Below are 20,216 nucleotides of genomic sequence, written 5' to 3' on the forward strand. Positions count from 1 at the left end.
TATTGGGATTCAGTATCGAGCACAACTAACAAGCCCATCCTTGAAAAAAAAGTTAAAATACAAAGTCTCTTAATTTCTTTTTTGGACCAAGCCAAAGAAAATGTTTCCTGTATTTTAATTCATTTGTAAAGCTTTTTAAAAAATACATTCAGGGATCGAATCTGAAGTCTTAATTGGCAAAACTTGAAAAAATATGTAACGGGGTGTGCGTGTACTGTACAGTATGTGCCGTTCCAGTTGTTTTGTATTGAAGGACAGCAAATTAAACTCGACTTTTCAGCACAAAATTAACACCAGGTGGCTGTTTAGAGCAACTACTCAAGAAAACATGTGTTTGCATGAAATTATTGCAAATGTAATAATGTCTCCATTTTTAAAAAGACCTAGGTCTGAATTTCACATGGCAGAACACGATCTCATGCTTTGCTTTTGTTTAAGCCAGAAGTGGGTCCAGTAAATGAAACATTGTATTACAGGTATCATTTTAATCAAGTCTAATTTCAGCTATAAAGCCAGGTGTAGCTAGTATTATGGCATGGTAGCTGACCATGTTGGAATAGTAAGAGTCTGAAACACAGCATTCCAAAAAGGTAACGTAGAACTGCATTAAACAATAATTTGTTAGATGTTTGTAATCTCCTTCCTGACTTGCTGAAAATACCCACTAACTAGGTTCCCATCTGTGGTCTTGTATATAGTATGGTTAAATGATGAAGTAATATATTGAAGATATGTAGGAACAGACTTTTGTTTTAATGGAACACTGCCAAAACATATATTCTTAATGAGAAAATGTTCCTGTTTATGGGCTGTTCCTAAATTAATAATATAAATTAAGAAGAGTTACTTAAAATGAGAAGCAATATTGAAACAACATGATTGTCATTCACTCCATTCACAGTTAAGTTTTGAAAATGCGACAACTGTATATTTTTTAGGTTGTGTGTAAAGGGTATTATTGTAGAAAAGAGGTACACAAATTGGATGCATATCATGTGATACCAATATACCAATTTTTATTAACCTGCAGTAGTAGGCCCAATACTACTGACACCACAGCGACTCACAGCACAGACTTTATGACCATATGACTTGGTCATAAAGTCTTTATGACCAGGATTTTCAAAATGATGCTAATTTGAAATTAAACATATAAAGATAAATTTTACTTTTCTTTTTATTTTATTTATTTTTGTTTTGTAATTACATTTTAGGAGAATTGATATGGTTCAGATATACAAATATGAACTGCAGCTGTACGCAAATAAGTCCAGGTTTCTGCGTCTCTTACTCTGACGCCTAAAAGTAAAAGGAAAGTGTATCCTTGTATATTTTAATTTCTCCAAATTGTTCTTGGTTGTAGATTTCTTTTCTAACCTATTAAAATAATCTGTGTGTGCCCAATCATAATGCACTTTTGACATTTGTTTTATTAAGGAATGCAGAGACTGTACTTTTTGACTTCCGGGGTACCTGTTAAAATCCTACAATGATGTGTGTCTTCCTGCATTTAGCAGTTGATAATGTGTTTATTTGTACACCGTCCATTGGGTGGAGGTCCATATTTCAGGCTAAATACTCCAGACCCAGAGAGGAAGACAAACAATTTGAAACATATTCCCATATTTTACTTTATTTATTCTGACCAGAACAGATTATATGGGACTGTGACTGGGTACACCCTGCCCTGTATGTGTTTTGGATTATTATTATTTAAAATGTATGGTTTAGTGTTAAAAACACAATGTTTTGTTATTATTGTTTCAGCCTGGATGGGGTTAAAATGCCCCATCCAGATAAAATCGTGAGAATGCGTGGTCAACAGCGAGTTATTATTGACAAACTGGCTGTTGACCATGCATATAAGAAAACCTGTGCCGAGTGTGGTCAAGGGATAAACTAGGTAATTGATAGCCAGTTAATCCCTCGGCCACAATATAAAAACCTGCAGCTTTGGCTGAACGGGGATAGTGTGTTCAGAGGCAGAAAGAGTCGTGAAAAGTGAAACTAAAACTAAAAGAAAATAACAACTGCTACCCGTGCTGGTTTTACACCAGCATGATACTTGTTTTGTTTCGTGTCTGTTTTGTTTGTCTAGTTATTTTAGCCACCATGCTGTTTTGTTTTGTAAAGTGTTTCTGTTTTGTTTTCAAATTATTTATTTATAATTAAAACATGCACATCAGTGCTTTCATAAACTGCAGCACTGACTGTCTGTGTACATTTTCAGGGACAAAGAAAAACCCTTTGCCAGAGGTCGGTTATGGTTTATACTGGCTTATAATTAGGGTTCCCAGTTATCTGGGTTTATATTTTCTTGCTTTTTTTTGTATTTATTTAATTATTATACAATAGCCAAGTTGAGTGAATAAAAAGTCTCGAACTAAGTGCAGTTTTTTTTTGTTTGTTTGTTTTGTTTTACAATGACAAACCACTATGCAAGTTACTGTAGCTACATCAGGTTAGAGTTCATGTGTACTTTTGCATGTGAAACTGTTTTATGGCTTGCGTGTTCAGTGCAAGTACAAGCTGATGCAAGTACTGGTACAATTGGGTACCATATAGTGCAGTATAGTTGAGACGTTTACAGATGCTGTCTGAATAGGTGTATCTTGAGGTGCCGGAAGGTGGTCAGGGACTGAACAGTCCTCATGGGTAGGTTCCACCACTGAGGGGCAAGGGTGGAGAAGGAGCGGGCTCTGGAAGTGGGGTAGCGGAGGGGGGGTACAGCTAATCTGCCGGTGGTGGAGAGGAGCGGAGGGGGCGAGAGGGGGTGTAGGGAGAAATGATAGTCTGGAGATAGGAGGGAGTAGAAAGGTCAAGACCACGAGTACAAGAGTTTTGGATTGGGTGCGAGCAGCGATAGGGAGCTGGTGCAGAGAGCGGAGCAGCGGTGTAGCGTGGGAGAAACGAGGAAGGGAAAAGACAAGGTAAGCAGCAGAGGGAGTCAAGGCAGGACAGTACCAGGGCCTGAACTCAGAGCTGCATGGAGTAGTCGGTGAGGAAAGGGCGAATTCTGTATATGTTGCTGAGGAAGAAGCGACAGGAATATGCCAGATCACTGCCCACCCTGTCAGGTCTTACTGCTTACATACACAAGCTTTGTTTTTCCCGTCAGCACATGAACAAAGTTGTTTATATTATGCTAGTATAGTTTGTTTATTAAAATATTTCAGTCTAGGAAGAATTAATTTAATTTCCAAGAGAATCCGTGGTATTAGCTGCAACAGGAACTCTTAAATGAAAAACATATGCAGTGAAAGTTCATGTGCCATTATTATTTTATACAGAACTAAAAAACATTTTTAATGCAGCATGGTTTTAAACAAGTATTTTTAAAAGTAGATTCTGTCTAAAAGAACAAAACAGTACATTTAAGGTGACTTTGCCAGGCATCCGACTTCACTGCCAAGAAGCTGTTGGCTCTTGTCTGACTTCTAATACACTAAAAGGAAAAAAAAACGTTTATCTAATACCAGTGACATTGCCAGCATGGATCAGTGACTAATGTAACTTTTGTCATCTTCTTTTAGGATTTTACATGTTTTTATTTTACTCTTCTTTATTCTAGGCTAAATGGGTCCAATTTCCGTAACCTTTCTTCATAGCTCCCTTTTAGCCCTGGCCGCAATGTCCATTTTGTAGTTCAGGGACCACAATTGAACAGTGTATTCAAAGTGCAGACTACCTCCCTTAATTTGCACTCTACACTGTGTATAGCCAACCATTGTGTTAGTCTTTTTAATTTACTAACCACACTGCCTTGCTGCTGGTAGTAATGAGTCTAATACAATACCAAGGTCTTTTTTCATAATCGGTTCTAGTACCACCCATTTATTATTATTTTTTTATTTAGCAGCTGCCTTTATCCAAGGCGACTTACAGAGACTAGGGTGTGTGAACTATGCATCAGCTGCAGAGTCACTTACAATTACATCTCACCCGAAAGACGGAGCACAAGGAGGTTAAGTGACTTGCTCAGGGTCACACAATGAGTCAGTGGCTGAGGTGGGATTTGAACAAGGGACCTCCTGGTTACAAGCCCTTTTCTTTAACCACTGGACCACACAGCCTCCTTATTTATTATTTGAATCCTTAATTTTGGGGTCTGACATGCAACACTTTACATTATTTAACATATGTATTTAATTTTCCATATTTCAGCACCGTTCTGAATCTAAATCCATTTCCTTGGCTGCAGAATACACGTTGTATGCACATTTTACAAGTTTGTCATTTATGACACCCTACTAAATACATGGCCTTAAAAATAAGTTACTTACAAGTACTCTCTGCTTCCTTTTTAACCAGTTTAGTAACTAGAAAAGCTTTTCTCGGCTGAATATACTTCATAGACCTGTTCCGAACGATCACTGTTTGGCTAATTTTTCAGTCTAGATTGTTCCATCTAGGTAGGCTACGGCCTTGCATTTACTAACTACTGCTAAAGGCCTGTGCATACGTTTTATATGAAAGGGCCTACACACTGCACTATTTGATCATCATCACAAATCAATTTGAATAGCCTTTAGCTATTTACTTTATTGCTATAATCCTGACCTTTTTAATGTGCATCAGCTGTTGTTTTGGTGAACTTCTGACCATTAATGCATCTGCTGTTCTGGAAATCGGTTTGTCAGGGGTCTAACTTCCATTGCAGTTTAATTTTATATTCAATTAAGATTTCAGACGTTTTACACTTATATGAAATGTGAGATGTGTAAATACTTTGGAACTAGATGTCCTGTGTAATTATTTTTTCTATACAATAACTCCTTGTTGGTGACAGTAAGCTTTTTATTTTCAGTTTTGCTTGCCTGGATTCAATTCAGTGGCTTGGTTATAGATAGCTAATTTAGCTCATGAGCTAAATCCCAGACTGAAAAAAACCCTCAATTTGGCTTCAGATCAATATTTTACATTAGAGTACAGATTCAGCAAATGGAAGTGACCTGTAAAAACACAGCCCATTTTATACGAAAAACTAAAAATGTTATGCCTGTTAAGCCCGCCGCACAGAGCCCGACTCAAGCCGCCCCGACTCATCTCATCTCAACTGGCTGTACAGAGTCTGGATGAATAGTAGCAGTGTGTGTGACCTTAAAACCAAGATTATGCAGATTTCTGTCAGGATGTCTTCAGAGTTAAAGATTGAACATGTTGAATCTTTTTCAGACGCAGTTTCGTTCAGATGTGATCAGTCTGTCTGTGTGTGGCGGTTGCCGACCAAGACTGACTGAGACCGATTAGTCATAAGGGTGTCAATCAATGGTGAAGCAGGTTTAAGTGACGTAGCTTGTCATGTAACTTGTCATACAAGATGGCGGAATATTGACAGCTTTAGTTCCACAGGTAGAAATACATTAGTCTTGAATTGCTTGAGTGTCTTGAGTGTCCCGAATTCAAAAATACCAGATATGTGCACATATAGTTTGTTTAGGCGTTTACTAATCAAAGGTAAATTATCAATGTACCTTTTTATTATCACTCTACTGGAAGCATATATTTTCTTACTGCGCTAAAACAGAAGTAACCGATGTGTCGATCTCCAATAGGTCACAAATCACAAGCCCCTAGATCCACACGCTGAGAAAAAAATGCCAGTCAAATAAAAAATCAACAGGTTGGATTTTATTTACCACAAGCTAAAGTGTAGTAGACAAGCTATACAAAAAGTCAAACACTGCCTGAAACGTTTGTACAGTGTAAATGGTCAATTAATTAATAGGCTCAGCACTTCTTTTGGTTGCCGCGCGGCGCTGTCTCCGCCGTCTAATCAGCATACAATGCCTTGCATAATGAGGGTCGCTATGTTGGGCTAAGTTAATACAAAAATGTGTACAGGGAAGTATTAATTACATTTGCATACATAGTAATCACCAGGATCTAGTTGTGGTCCGTCTAATTCAGTCGTAGCAGTGTGCGACACCCAGTTGGGAAAAACTCAATTGTGATGTCAAACTAAAACTGAGCAAAACTAATCACAGAATCTGTGCATACTCAGATGAGATGAGTCGGGATGGCTTGAGTCGGGCTGTGTGCGACGGGCTTTAGTCAGGCATGACATGATTCTGCTGTCGAGTTTTCTGTTTTTTTTTTGTTTTTTTTATAATTGATAATAATTCATCCCCAGAGATATATTTTCTATAATGCAAAAACATTACAGTTGAATATCTTAAAAAAAAAAAAAAAAAAAAAAAGTAAAAATACATTTATTCAATTGCTGGCTTTAACACTGAATTTTTCTCATAGGAAACACTAAGGTAAAAGTGTTCCAACAAGGAAACTACTAAAGTATATGGATAATGTTGTTCCTGAGTGGGTGGTGATGGTGTACAGTATGTGTGTTATGTCATGCGAGCAGTGACTTTTGTTTTCAGCTTTGTTTTAGAAACCAATTGATTGCAAACCAGTTGTGCTTTTCTTATATTAATGTCTTTTTAAGTGGTGATGTAATAGTCTCTTATCATGAATTTAACTCGGTTAAACAAATAAATAAATAAATAAATATATATATATATATATATATATATATATATATATATATATATATATATATATATATATATATATATATATATATATATATAATGTGTGGATTGGCCGCAACACATACAGACACAACTGCAGTGACTAACAAACTAATCCATTAATGAACTTGAGGGGCAGCAGTGTGGAGTAGTGGTTAGGGCTTTAAACTCTTGACCGGAGGGTTGTGGGTTCAATCCCAGGTGGAAGACACTGCTGCTGTACCCTTGAGCAAGGTACTTTACCTAGATTGCTCCAGTAAAAACCCAACTGTATAAATGGGTAATTGTATGTAAAAATAATGTGATATCTTGTAACAATTGTAAGTCGCCCTGGATAAGGTAAATAATAAAAAATAATAATAATGAGCACTGCTAGTGGTTGTGTAGGGTTAAAGTATTTCCAATTTAACACATGCTACCTTGACGTCAGTTCTATCATTTTATATACCTCATTTCCAATGGCTGCATTAACAGTATGTACCATTATACATTAAAATGGGATATTAAAAAATGAGAGGCATTGTGCCAGGAAAGAAATTGACTAAATATTTAACAGCAGTAGAACTAAACACTCTCGTAGGGCCATCGTGTGACTGTGCCATTGCTGCAGTATACTATAATTACTACTTCAGCAAACCAGAGATCAAAATATAGGATTAGTTTAAATAATCCAAAAAAATGACAAAGTTCATATTTCCTGCCACACATGGTAACAGTAAGACTGGATTAGGTAATTTTAATTAATAACACTCTGTCTAGTTCTGGCACGCCAGGTTGAAAAAACACAGTGGCACACCTCTAGTGTGAGATATTTAGCATTGGAATTTTTTTGATCAGTAAAGATGTGTTAGTTATCTGTCTGTGTCTAATTGTGACAAGGTTATAGTTTAGTAAATTAAAAAATGCCATGCAAAATGCCTAGTCAAGTAGGAATTAAAGTCCTAACGTAGGAGATATAAAGTCCAAATTTGGGCAAAACGCTATTATTTTTATTTATTTATTTATTTATTTATTTATTTATTTATTTTTAAATTGGCATTAGGACGCTTCCGTATAAGACAGATTTACAGATTTTGAAATATTCATGACGTTTTTGCATTACCTGAACCTATTTTATCGTCTGCAAAATCCATGTTTTGGAGAAAACAACTGCAAATATGCTTCAGTTCTTGATTTTTGAGGTTCTAATTCAAAATTTGTAGTAGTATTTATTTATTTATTTATTTATTTATTTTTTATGTTTTAAAGAAAATTTGGAACTGCTCCAGTTAAGTTAAATATAATAAGGTTCTTGATTTTTGACATTCTTTTAAGACTGCCATTGTTTTAAGACTTTAAAAATGTCCCTCTCTTGAATTAACATTTTATGGAGAGCAGTACACTAACAATACAGTACATACATGTTTTGTGTTTGTATTCTTGTGTTGTGTTTGAAGAGTAGTCAGAACTGCTGTAGTTAAATTTAAATATAATAAGGTTAGCCCTAAATACATGTCAACCTAAAAAAAACATGAATGCATTTACTAAAAAAACCTGCCTTTTGTCCACCTGTTTTTTTTTTTAAAGCTTTGTTTCAGTGTACATGTTCTCGATTTTTATAAATAAATAACTACAGTTTCAATTGTGCAAATGGGATCAATTGATTTCATTGATCAATAGTCCAGAATTTGCAGGAAAGCAGTGAAAAAGCATTTGCTTACTACAGCATAAGACAGTGTATTTTTTTATTTACTTATTCAAATACCAGACACCAAGGAACATGCCCTAAATGTTAATACAGGATATAAGTGTGTGCAATGCAGAAACTGGTATCCAAACTACCACTGGAATAAGATTAGTGAATTGGAGAGTTTGATGAACCCTCGTCCAGATTTCCCTCTGGTGTGAAGGCCCATACAGACATTATTTAGATTTCTGGTTTTATTTCTAACGATTTTATCCCCCTTGTCTTTAGCTTTATGTAAAAAAAAATAATAAATAAAAAAAAATAAATCACTTTCCCGATTTTTATTGTAAATCAAAATTTACCACAGGGTAAACATTAGGTATGGTAATAATCTCTTCAGTAAAACTCATGCCTCTACTAAGCGTGATTTTAGTAATGTTCAGTTGAACTCATTTAGGAAAAAGCATAACGTAAGTGCACACATGTTTTGCATTTCCGTGAGAACCATAGTGTGCTACATCATTTTGCCAGAAAAACATCATTATTTTGTATTGTGAATTGTTGCCAGACAGTGATTGTGAAGCTAAGTAAAAGATTGTTTACTACCATCTCCTTAGTTATTTTATACATTGACCGCTGAGCTGGTAAATCTACACATATACCGGTTATTTTATTATTATTATTTATTTCTTAGCAGACGCCCTTATCCAGGGTGACTTACAGTTGTTACAAGATATCACATTATTTTTACATACAATTACATAATTTTTTACACATTATTTTTACATACAATTACCCATTTATATAGTTGGGTTTTTATTGGAGCAATCTAGGTAAAGTATCTTGCTCAAGGGTACAGCAGCAGTGTCCCCCACCTGGGATTGAACCCACAACCCTCCGGTCAAGAGTCCAGAGCCCTAACCACTACTCCACACTGCTGCCCTTCAAACAAATCATTTGCACCTGAGCTGATTTAGGGCTGCAGTAGCAAAGGGGTTGAATACTTATGCACAACTCCACATTGATAAAGTTAAACAATGCATATAGAATATAAATAAGTAAGATTTACAGAGAAGAACAGATTCATCTCAGTTGCATAAGTATACAACCCCTTTGCTTCTACAGCCCTAAATCAGCTCAGGTGCAAATGATTTGTTTGAAAGGTCACAAAATTAGGGAAATGGTTTCAGCCTGTGTGTACTCAAAGTGGTTTAACTTGTAGATAATGTCCCTCAGGTATATAAAGACTTTCAAGCTGCAACTCACATAGTGATCCAACAAAGCAACCATGAAGACCAAGGAGCTTTCGAAACATGCCAGGGATAAAGTGGTAGAGAGGCACAGAGCAGGAGAAGGGTACAAGAACATTTCAAAGGAGCTGATTATCCCTCTCAGATCAGGTCGCCTGAGCAGCTTGGCATGCAGGAAACTAGTTTGGGATGTCATTCTGAAGCCAACAATGACCTTGAGAGATCTGTAAAGTTCTGTGTCTGAGATGGGAGGCAGTGTTCACACATCAACAATAAGCCGGTCCCTACAGAAAGCTGGCCTGTATGGACGGGTGGCAAGAAAGAAGCCATTAATCAAAAAGCCTCATCTTAAAGCACGTGTGGAGTTTGTGAAAAAGCATGTAGATGATACTGCAGACATGTGGAAAAAGGTTTTGTGGTCAGACGAGGCAAAAATTGAACCCAGTCAACACCATCCCAACTGTCAAGCATGGTGGTGGCAGCATCATGTTATGGGGATGCTTCTCTTCAGCAGGGACTGGGAAGCTTGTCAGGACAGAGAGGAGAATGGATGGTGTAAAGTACAGGCGAATCCTTTAGGAAAACCTATTTGAGTCAGCCAAGACTCTGAAACTGGGGAGGAAATTCACATTTCAGTAGGACAATGACCCAAAGCCAAAGCCACACTGGAGTGGTTGAACAAGAGGAGAATTTAATGTTCTTTAGTGGCCCAGTCAAAGTCCTGACTTGAATCCAATCGAAAAGTTATGGCGAGACTTGAAGATTGCAGTCCATCGACGATCCCCAACAAACTTATCAGAACTGGAGCAATTTTCCCGTGAAGAATGGGCAAAAATGTCACCATCCTACTGTGCAAAGCTAGTAGAGGCCTATCCAGAAAGACTCATAGTAGTAATTGCTGCTAAGTGGCCATTTTGAAAAGAGCTTTGAAACAGACTTTAAAGTTTTACAGGTGTAAAAATGTGTCTGTTAACAATGAAAAGAAATTACAGGTATGTTATTTAAACAGTTGTAGCAACACGTGGGGACGTGTAACGCTATATTTTTCTGAACCCCGCTACTTACTCTTTAAAGTGTGTATCTGTGTTCATGGAAACAAAGTAATTCAAACAACTACCCACGTTATATCACACACATACTCATACTTTTTGAGTTGCTGTTTGGATGTGTCATGGCAATATGTATGGAGAAGTTGGCCATAAAACATAGTAATATAGAAAAGCCTTATGTCATGTGTTTCATATTGACACACGCACAAAAAAAAGAAGTTTAGCCATTGAAGAACATAAGAGATTATATTCCAGAGTTCCTGGATACTGTCTCTTGAGTTTCAAAGATAGTCTCTCATTCTCTTACTCACTGTCTGTGGCTCTTCCGATTTGTGTAGTAACAAGATGTTCTGTGTCTGCAAGCTATTTTTGACGAGTAAAAATGCATAGAGTTGTTTCCTAAGTAATTAGTAGGGTTTTTCCAGAACTGGAATTGAAGCAGCATGGTATTGGCACCTAATTCTAGGGGTTATTTTGTAACATTTACTGAAAAGTATGTTTTTAAGTCAGTACAGTATACACGTGTGACACTTGATGCTGTGCTATCCAGTCTGTTTGTGCTGAGGTTTGAAAACATATTTAGTCTGCTTACTGTAACTCCATCTTGGCATAATGAAAGCCACTAATTCTAATGCCAGTAAATTGTTTAACCAGCCAAGTAAACACTGTTTTTTTAAACTGTAATGAGGACCTCCATGTATTCTGTTTGAAAATTAGCATTTCTTTGTCATAATGTGGACCACTGGTCAAATTTGGCTGGCAGCATTTAAGTTTTGCAAACACAATAACTGTTTCGGACAAATGCCTGCATTCTGGAGATAAACCTTTTATTTATTTGAAAGATCTAAGGCTTATTGCTGACATTAAGTTAAGAGACAATGCTTATTTTAGAAATGCAATATTAATTCATCAATAAAAATATCTGTTTTTGACAGCAACGATTTATAATGTATTCCTTTTAATATATTCATGCCCAAGCCCCTCCTTACTGTAAAATAGTATAAGAGAACCACCCCCATCAGAAATGTTTTTTTTCTTCTTTTGAGTAGATCCCTTCAAAATGTGGCTATCATATGGTGACTACAGTATTATAAAATGGAAACGTGGGTAAGTTGGCCATACACCTGATTTCGGTTTGATTAGAAGCAAGAATCCACAGCCGCCAATGAATTGGTAGATCAGGAATGTGCTTAGATAAAGTTAATCATATTACGCTTGCTTTCTGCCACAATCCAGTTTTAAATGCCTGTCCATGTATTGTAGCTGATTCTGTTAATCGCTATACAATATGTCTTACGTATTATTTGATATTCGTGAAACTGTTAAGTTAACAGTCTTCATCAATATCAAACCTTATTTTATTCATGGTCAGGACTTTTAAAAAGCATTGTTTTAAATAACTCTTGACTTACAGATTTGTGAATAGTATGTATAGTGAACAATTAGCAATATTTAAATTAAGAATTGAGAAATACCTTTTTTTTGTTTGTTTTGTTTTTACCAGACAGACATGGTACCAGCATGGGGTTTCTTGTCTGTTTTCCAGGCAGCTAACGACGGATTACGTTTCAGCAGTTAACTGGGCCAAAAACAGGCCTAATGATGCTCTTTTTTCACTTGTCATCTAATAATAATGACCACATTATAACCACATTAAACTTCATATTATTAGGGTTTATAGAAACACAGGTAGCATATGCCAGTCATTTCCCCTTCTTTATTTTATACATTAAATTTGTGGCATTAATAGAAGCTTAGTTCTACATCCACATCTTGCATTGTCAGTTCATTCCACCATGTCCTGCCACTCAAAAGTTAATCCACTTGGTTGATCTCACACACACGCATATACTTTTGAAATTAGTTTGGAATGAAGCTCTGTGACACCTTGGATCCCCCAGCTGGATAATGTATGAATATGACTGTGTGACCAGCACCACATTTGAAATAATAGTAACTACCCCAAAAAAGTGTTGTACCAACTTAGGAGCACTCAATAAAGGGAAGACCTTGCACCAAAATGTGTGGGCCATTTCTTGCCTGTTTTCCACCACTCAGACCGATTTTAACCCAGACCAAATAATTGTATACTCTTCGAATAAATGCAAATGATTTTATTGCAAAAACCATCAGACAGAAGCAGTAGTACCCAAAACTGTTTCCATTTTGTAGGAATTTGAACGACATTAACCCAATTCCCCTACTTTAGTATTTCCATGACTAGTCATCCGGTCTTCAAAAACAAGCATGACTCATAAATGCAGTGCAAATATTATCAAATATAATGCAGAACAACTGGGTGTTTTGTTTTTTCTGAAATGGTAACTGCCAAGACTGGTTTCTCTTTGAATAAAAAAATAAAAATGGGCCACAAACCAGCAGGGGTGTCCAAAATACTTTTTGTAGCAACTCCAGTTACTGTAAATGGGCCATAATTATACAAAATCCAAACTTCCCAGTATGAAAAACTTTGCTCCCGTGATTCTGTTTTGTTTTTCCATCAGATTCAGCTTGCCCACAAGCCTTGCTGTTGGTAAAGAATTTTATGCTTTCAATTGAATTTTGTCTCATAAATTGTAGATGATAATAATAATAATAATAATAATAATAATAATAATAATAATAATAATATTTGATTTATTTATTAAATTTGTTTTGGTAGTTTCTATTGCTGATTTAAGTCTAGTTAAGATTTAAAAGGCCCTGGAGTGACGTTCCACTGGATGTGAAGCAACATTTTCTGTTTTTATACTTGGGAGTATCCGTGGATGTTTTTATGCTGACAAATATTTGGATCCAAAAGCAGATTAAGTAAATGCTCATTTGTAGCCAATAATAACAGTTGACGAAGATTGTTTCGCACCAAGTTATATTATTATGTTTGGATACCAGTATATCAAATTAATTGCCCCTTTTGAGATAACTATAACTTTAATTTAGTAAAGTATATTAATGTAATTAATATAAATATATTTTCATGAGCGCATTGTAAAACACAACATAAGTGCACCTTGTCTGCATGATTGAACAAATACAGTAATTTTATAGCTCTAGTTTGAATATTATATATTCTCTGTACTGCATATTTTTGTGTTCCAGGTGGGTGACAACATGCTACAGATACAGATGACTTTGATTTTGTATTTATAGCTGTGGCATAGGGTATGTAGGTTACTGATACAATTTTTTGTTTGTATTGAAAAATTTTATAGAACCCTAGATTAGGGTTCACGATTAGATTAGATTAGGATGCTGGGATTGCAGGTGTTTACAGGGTTAAGACAGGATGGCACTATTCTAAATAGATTAGAAAATCATGGCTGTGGATTCAGCAATTTTATTTTATTTTTATATTTCAACGTGTACATTTTCTGACGCTTTTGTCAAATGAACTGCCCCGACCCAGCAGTTTGAGTCACTAAGAGAAAGACAATGCTGGATGTTATATACCAGGAACAAAGTTTTTATAGACAAGGTTGCTTCGATCACGACATTGAGACACTGGACAGCTGCCTGAGAAGAACTTGCGTCACACAGAAAATGTCAGTCTCGTAACTCTTCAGAACAAAGGTTTAACCTTTTAAGCAGAAGTAGCATTTGTGGGGAGAATAATACAAAACAGTAAACAAGAGAAGAATGTAATTAAAAAGAATACAATGAGGATAAACTCAGTGTAGCCTTTGTAGAAATTACATTTGGCTGTATTTGATGTGTAGTCTGAAGAAAAAATAAATACATCATTTTATATAGTTTAATAGCAGAATTTTATTTTGCAGATATGAGGCCCCATTGGCTTATTTTTTAATTAGTTAATAAAATCTTTATTTTTATATAGCGCTTTTCATAGTGGACCACCATCACAAAGTGCTTTACGGCGGTAGGCTGTGAACTGTTAACCCTATCGCTACCTCCCAGAGAGTTTAAATCCTGTCTGTAAAGTTTACCAACGAAGGAGCTAGTCTAATTTCTTGGTTTGTTATGTACTTTGAGTTAAAGTTGTTGTGTCCCACAGTCATATTCAGTTTTATACTCCTCCTTGGCTATTTGTTTGCTTAATTCCTCCATTTGTACCTTTCTGTGCCCATCAGTAACCAAACTTGGTTTTCCAGTGTTGCATTTCCTAAATGATGTGTATTTGCAGCTGCAGACACACAACCTTCTTTGAAGCCTTGCTGCTCTGTCATGAACTAAACAGGCATGCCCCTCCTACTACCTGCAGCTGAATGTTTTACACATCCTTTATAAACTGCTGTTGTAATCAAGGCCAATAAAAGGGCTATGTTTTTATTCCCAAATAAGATTTAGCAAGCAACTTCCATAGAGCTAATACTGTATGTTGAACTTTGGCTTATAACATGATAACCTTCCTGCACACATATTTAATAGTTACACTTCAAACTTACCCGTTCTTTAAGATGTAAAGATGTTTCAACGTAAACAACGTTTTATAGGTTTGGTCTTGTTCTGAAGTTAAACAGAGATAGTTTATAAATTACAAGTTTGTAACAGGAACTGAAATGCCTGATTTGAAAATAGTTTTCAGAATTCTGTTTCAGCAAATCTTGACATTAGGTACACTCCTTATAAATGTATACAACATATTTTAGAAGTCATAATTTCTCACGTATTATAATTAAGCATCGCTGTGTATGAGAGGTGAAAGTAACAAATAGTAAATAATATAATGCAAACTCATCTATTAACAAGAAATGTATCTAGTAACAACAAAACTGCATACCTTAAATTGAAATTCAATTCTTTATTTGAGCTGTGTACTTTAAAATTATACCCTGCTTGAGGTGGCACATCCATACTATCTATGTGATTTCCCCCTTAGAATGTGAACTAATATTCAATACGTAATTGTGCGAATAAGTAACTAACTAACTTCAGCCTCAAATCGGGACTAAGTAACTCACTTTAGTCGTCGAATCGGGAATAAGTAACTACTTCAGTCCATTCCTTCTGTAAAGCTCGGATCATCTGTTGAGTGTCAGTTTTGGATTGGAAAGTTAGCTGTGATTGGCTGATTCTGTCGGCAGACAGCAAGAGCAAGCCCTGATTTCCTCGATGGAAGTGGGCGAGGCTGAGGGGAATGATTGCACAGTTCAAATAAAATGTATTTAAATAAACTGTGGAGCAGAAGTTCACAGCTCAAATAAAGATCTTGCACCCTCTTCCGTAAACTGAATTTTCTTTTAAGGGAAGCTGTTTTTTTGTACACAAATAAAGAATTGAATTTCAATTTAAGGTATGCTGTTTTGTTTTTAATAGATTAATTTGTTGTTAATAGATGAGTTTGCATTGTATTTACTTTTTGTTACTTTCACCTCTCATAACTGTGGGGAGCTTATTCAGTTGTACAAATCCACCATTTTGCTGCCTTATTGTTCTGACCTCTGGACATTTAATAATGACAACGATTTTTTTCACAAATTCATTTAACTTCTATAATACAGTCCCCTTTGCCTCCATGGTTTCTTTGTTTTTATCTGGTGTGCTGTACACTTACTTGTAAGCGATTTGGGATTTGTCAGTGCTGCTTATGAAATTAAAGATACAATGCAGCCATAAACTCTTCTTTTATTACTGCACTGAAGTGTTTAATAGCAATAGTTCAATAATATGTGGTTGCAAGATTTACTTATAAGAACAGAAAAGTATTTAGTTGGGCAGCAAAACAGATGAATAAATAGCCAGATGGAGGAGGAACTGCCGTTGACTAAAACTGTTCAGCTGCATTAACCCCCTATTTTATTATCCAATTCAGCATTTTGTTATCCTTATCAAAATAGTCCAATCAAATCTGTGTCTTAGCTTGCTATACAAAATGACTGAATGTGGATCTTTTCTAAACAGTAACTGACTCGCCTGTCCTATTCAAAAGCACCAGAATTTCTTTATCACTTTTAACACTAAACAGATGGTTTACATTTTGGTGGTCAACGTTGAACTATGTGTTCCCCTGGTGGACTTGCAGGAAGTGAGGAAGGTGAGCTAACGGTTTTGACTGTTGACTCTTGAACTGCAGAATAGTCCCCTAGCCACAGTAAAACACACATTTAACATTACAAAGCAACATGCTAATAACTTGGAATTGTTGTTTTTGTGCTGAATTCGTTGTCATATGTTCATTATGATGTGATGTAGCTTCATCAGACCATTGAAGTCTAATTATAGTAGACATTTTTCATATGTTTGGAAATAAATGACGTAGCTCTAAAATATTAGATGTTTGGGCCACGAGGGAGTGTTAACCTGGAAAGCAGACTTTTCTTGTAATCAACAGGCATAGTTTTTGAGTTAACAGAGCGTTTTAGACAGCCGGAAAGGAAGATATTTTCCACCCTGAATTCAGTGTGGAGTGCTGACTATTAGTAGAAATTTAAGAAAGCTGAAATGAAACACTCTGCACATGTTGAGTTAATGTGTGCCGTATGCTTACTTGAGCTAACAGTCTTTCAAAAAATGCCCTCAGCAAGAGAAGGGACTTTATTATGATGTGAACCATACTGTCAACATTATACAAAAGGACTAAGGGATTTGTGTTTAGTGCCATCAACCACACCCAAGTTAATAGTCCAGATTTTCACAATACCCATAAATTCACAATACCAATAAATTCCTAACGACTAGTCACAGATTTTTATTTTTCCTGTTTTTCCTGCCTACTATAAATTCCAAGCAACAAGATTCACCTATTTTGTTTCAATATATCCTGTTACAATGCCTGATTTACATTAGGTCTAACAGCATGATTTTTCCAAATAAACCCCTTGTCTTTCTCTGACCACAGTTCACTTTTTCTATGAACATGGTCTGAATGATATGATTTATAGCAAATACACTATGGGAATTACATTGGATGTGGCTAAAAAGATAGATCATATGCCAATGCCTTTCCAGACCTAAAACAAAAAAAATTAAGAAATATATTGCTGATTGGGTGAATTTCTGTGGTAGACTGTAGAAGTTAGTGGGCTTGTCTGAACTAATCTGAAACATGATCTAAACCACCATGGTTCAGTGCTTTTAGTTTTCACCTGCAACAAACTACACCTTTTTATATGTTCATCTGACAAATTAAAGCCAAGGGCAATTTGACTCCCTTAACATGCACACTTGGTGAGCTAATGGCTTATTTAAATGGCAATTAATAAAACCCCAATCCTTGTACTCTGCAGCAGAGTAACATGCTGTATTTCAGCTGCTATGGTAATAAAGATGTATTATTCCTCTTTTATTCTGTTCTATGGAAGGTGACCTCAAACTCTTCCTGTTGTCACGGCAGAGGAAAAATAAAAAAAAAATTATCTAAGTGCTACAAAACAAATACCACTCAAATAGACATTTACCACAAATTGGTTGTCTCTTATTTAGGAAATTGCGAGACAGGACTATCAATTTCCTAGCTTACATCGGTAATAGATATCTTGTTGCTTGTAGTTATTATGGTTAATGTAATTGAAGTCCATGAATGTAATAAGACATGTTTTTCATAGTTCATACCCATGTAATGTTTATTAAGATAAATACATAACAATGCATGTTGGGTAACCTCAAGCAAATATTTGAAAATTCGGAAGACCTGGAATATACTGTTTATCAAAGCCATAAATCATATTGCTTACACATAGCTACTGCCTTTTCTCCCGTTCTCCTGTGGTGACTTTATGTAATGTCTTTGCCAGTTCAAGCCACTTGACATTGTCAAGAGAAAACGTGGGTTTCCTGATATTATTGTAATAGTAATTTAGTCTCTTTCAAATGTTTAATTTTTTATGTTGCCTCAAACTGCAAAATGTCTTGTGCCGTGTCAAATTACAATATTCATCTTCAGAACTGTTGTTTGCTTGGACGTCTGCAAGATATAGTTGTTATTTTTATAATATATATATTTTTTTAAATCCAAGTGCACAGTAGAAATAATAAACCGGATTCTTGTGCTTTTTAAGCGGTGTTTTTTTTTTTTTTTATTCGCTTCCAAACGAAACATTCCAGTTTATACCATCTGCAGGCCAAAATAAATTGAATTTGATAGTGTACTTTTTGTGTTAAAAGAATGTATAAAATTCTAAATGGCACATGATACTCCTGTAGCTCGTTTAGTATGCAATGCCCCATTTATGCATGTACTGTATGTCAAAGTTATTATAATGCTTGCTGCTTTTCATGATAAAATGTATTTAGCAGATTAGGAATTGAAATGTACTGTTTCTGCATTATGGGAATGAAATACATAGTTACATTTTGCTACAGTAACTGAACTTGTGTTGCAGGTCGTAATTGCATACATAAGATATACAGTATGATAACAGAAATAGTAATAAGTTAATTCTGTGTTTTAAATTCACCTTATTTAGCCCCTGTGACCTTTAGTTCATGAGATCCTGAGGTGACATCATTTTGGCTAAAAATGCAACCTTGAACAACTTTTCATGTAACTTCTGTTCATTCTGAGGTCATTGAAGGGCTCTTTCAAACACTAGCCAGGGATTTGGTGTGTTTTGTTATGATTCTTTCATAAGTTCCATTACCAGTGTTACCAGTGTTATACAGTGTGGTACTGTATGATGTTATACAGAGTGGTACTGTACGATTCAGATCAAGCATGGTTTCACAAATCAATTTTACTTCATGTTTACAAACCATTCAATTACAGTGGCAAGTCCTCTGACATTGTACCTCTGGGGATGCCTTGATTTAATAAACAAAACCCTCTATTTCTACTTAATTATGTGCTACCTTATTTCTTAAATCATTTTCAATGACTGTTATTACAGGTTATGGAGGAAACTAAAACCCAGATTGCGTGGCCTTCTAAACTGAAGATAGGTGCCAAGTCTAAGAAAGGTAAGCATTTTAATATACTTTGATAGTTAATAGCATGGTACAGTCTGCAAACAGAATATTATAAATAGTAAATATTTGTATTTCAGTTATTTGTATATTTAAATTTCGAATATGCAAATATTTTAAAATACAATGATATTGGTTCTGTTTTCTGGTATCTCTTTCCAATGGTCCCGCTGTCTGACCCACAGTACAGGTTACAGTGACAGGATGCTGCAGTGTACCTAGAGAGTTGTATTTCAAAGATTTGCAAATACTGAATTTAACACAAAAAAGTAAAATAAAGCACAATAAAGTGGAACCAGTAATGATAATAAGTCTAAGGAGCTAGAACTATTATTTTTTTTTAAAGCATTGGTTAGAATCTTTCAGTGCCAATGTTCTTGGGGTTGTGGGTAATACGTGACTCATCATTGTTAAATTGTAAAGAATGGGGGAAAAAATGACTTGCCTAATTTATTTTATGTTAACAAACCAAATTCACAAAACTAGTTTGAGACAAATCACTAACATTGGTTTGTAGTCAACATCAATTTTAATTTTTTTTTTTTATTGAAAGTAATAGTAAGTTGATCTAGCAGCCAACGTGTGGGAGAAATTATAATGCGAGTCTGTGTGCAGTTGTACATTGAGTGGTTTTGTTGTGAGGATTCTAGACAGCTGAACCTAATTTATATAACCTATAGATAGTGAAACAGGGGTTAGGCTACCTGTCTGAATAAGTTGTGGTGCCACAGTATGTTGGGCTGGTTATCGATTTATCCACTGAATGAGGCCTCATGAAGATCCACAATTCCGGGAGTACAAGGGGTGAGACTCGTAACTTTAAACTGTGTGACTGTTTAATTATTGCTGTAAGCCTGTGAAT

At 35.6% G+C, this 20,216-nt stretch overlaps 1 protein-coding gene across 2 annotated transcripts in view; it reads left to right on the plus strand.

Annotated features, from left to right (window-relative positions):
• LOC117416090 (protein bicaudal C homolog 1-B-like) overlaps positions 1 to 20,216 on the plus strand; it is a 116,172-nt gene that overhangs the window by 48,295 nt on the left and 47,661 nt on the right. For both annotated transcript variants that reach the window (XM_034027135.3, XM_059026444.1), the window contains exon 3: positions 19,279 to 19,348. In XM_034027135.3, the coding sequence (XP_033883026.1) occupies positions 19,279 to 19,348 (70 nt within the window). The remainder of the gene's footprint in view (positions 1 to 19,278; positions 19,349 to 20,216) is intronic.

This window comes from Acipenser ruthenus, chromosome 7 (genome assembly GCF_902713425.1).
Source record: "Acipenser ruthenus chromosome 7, fAciRut3.2 maternal haplotype, whole genome shotgun sequence".
NCBI lineage: Eukaryota > Metazoa > Chordata > Actinopteri > Acipenseriformes > Acipenseridae > Acipenser > Acipenser ruthenus.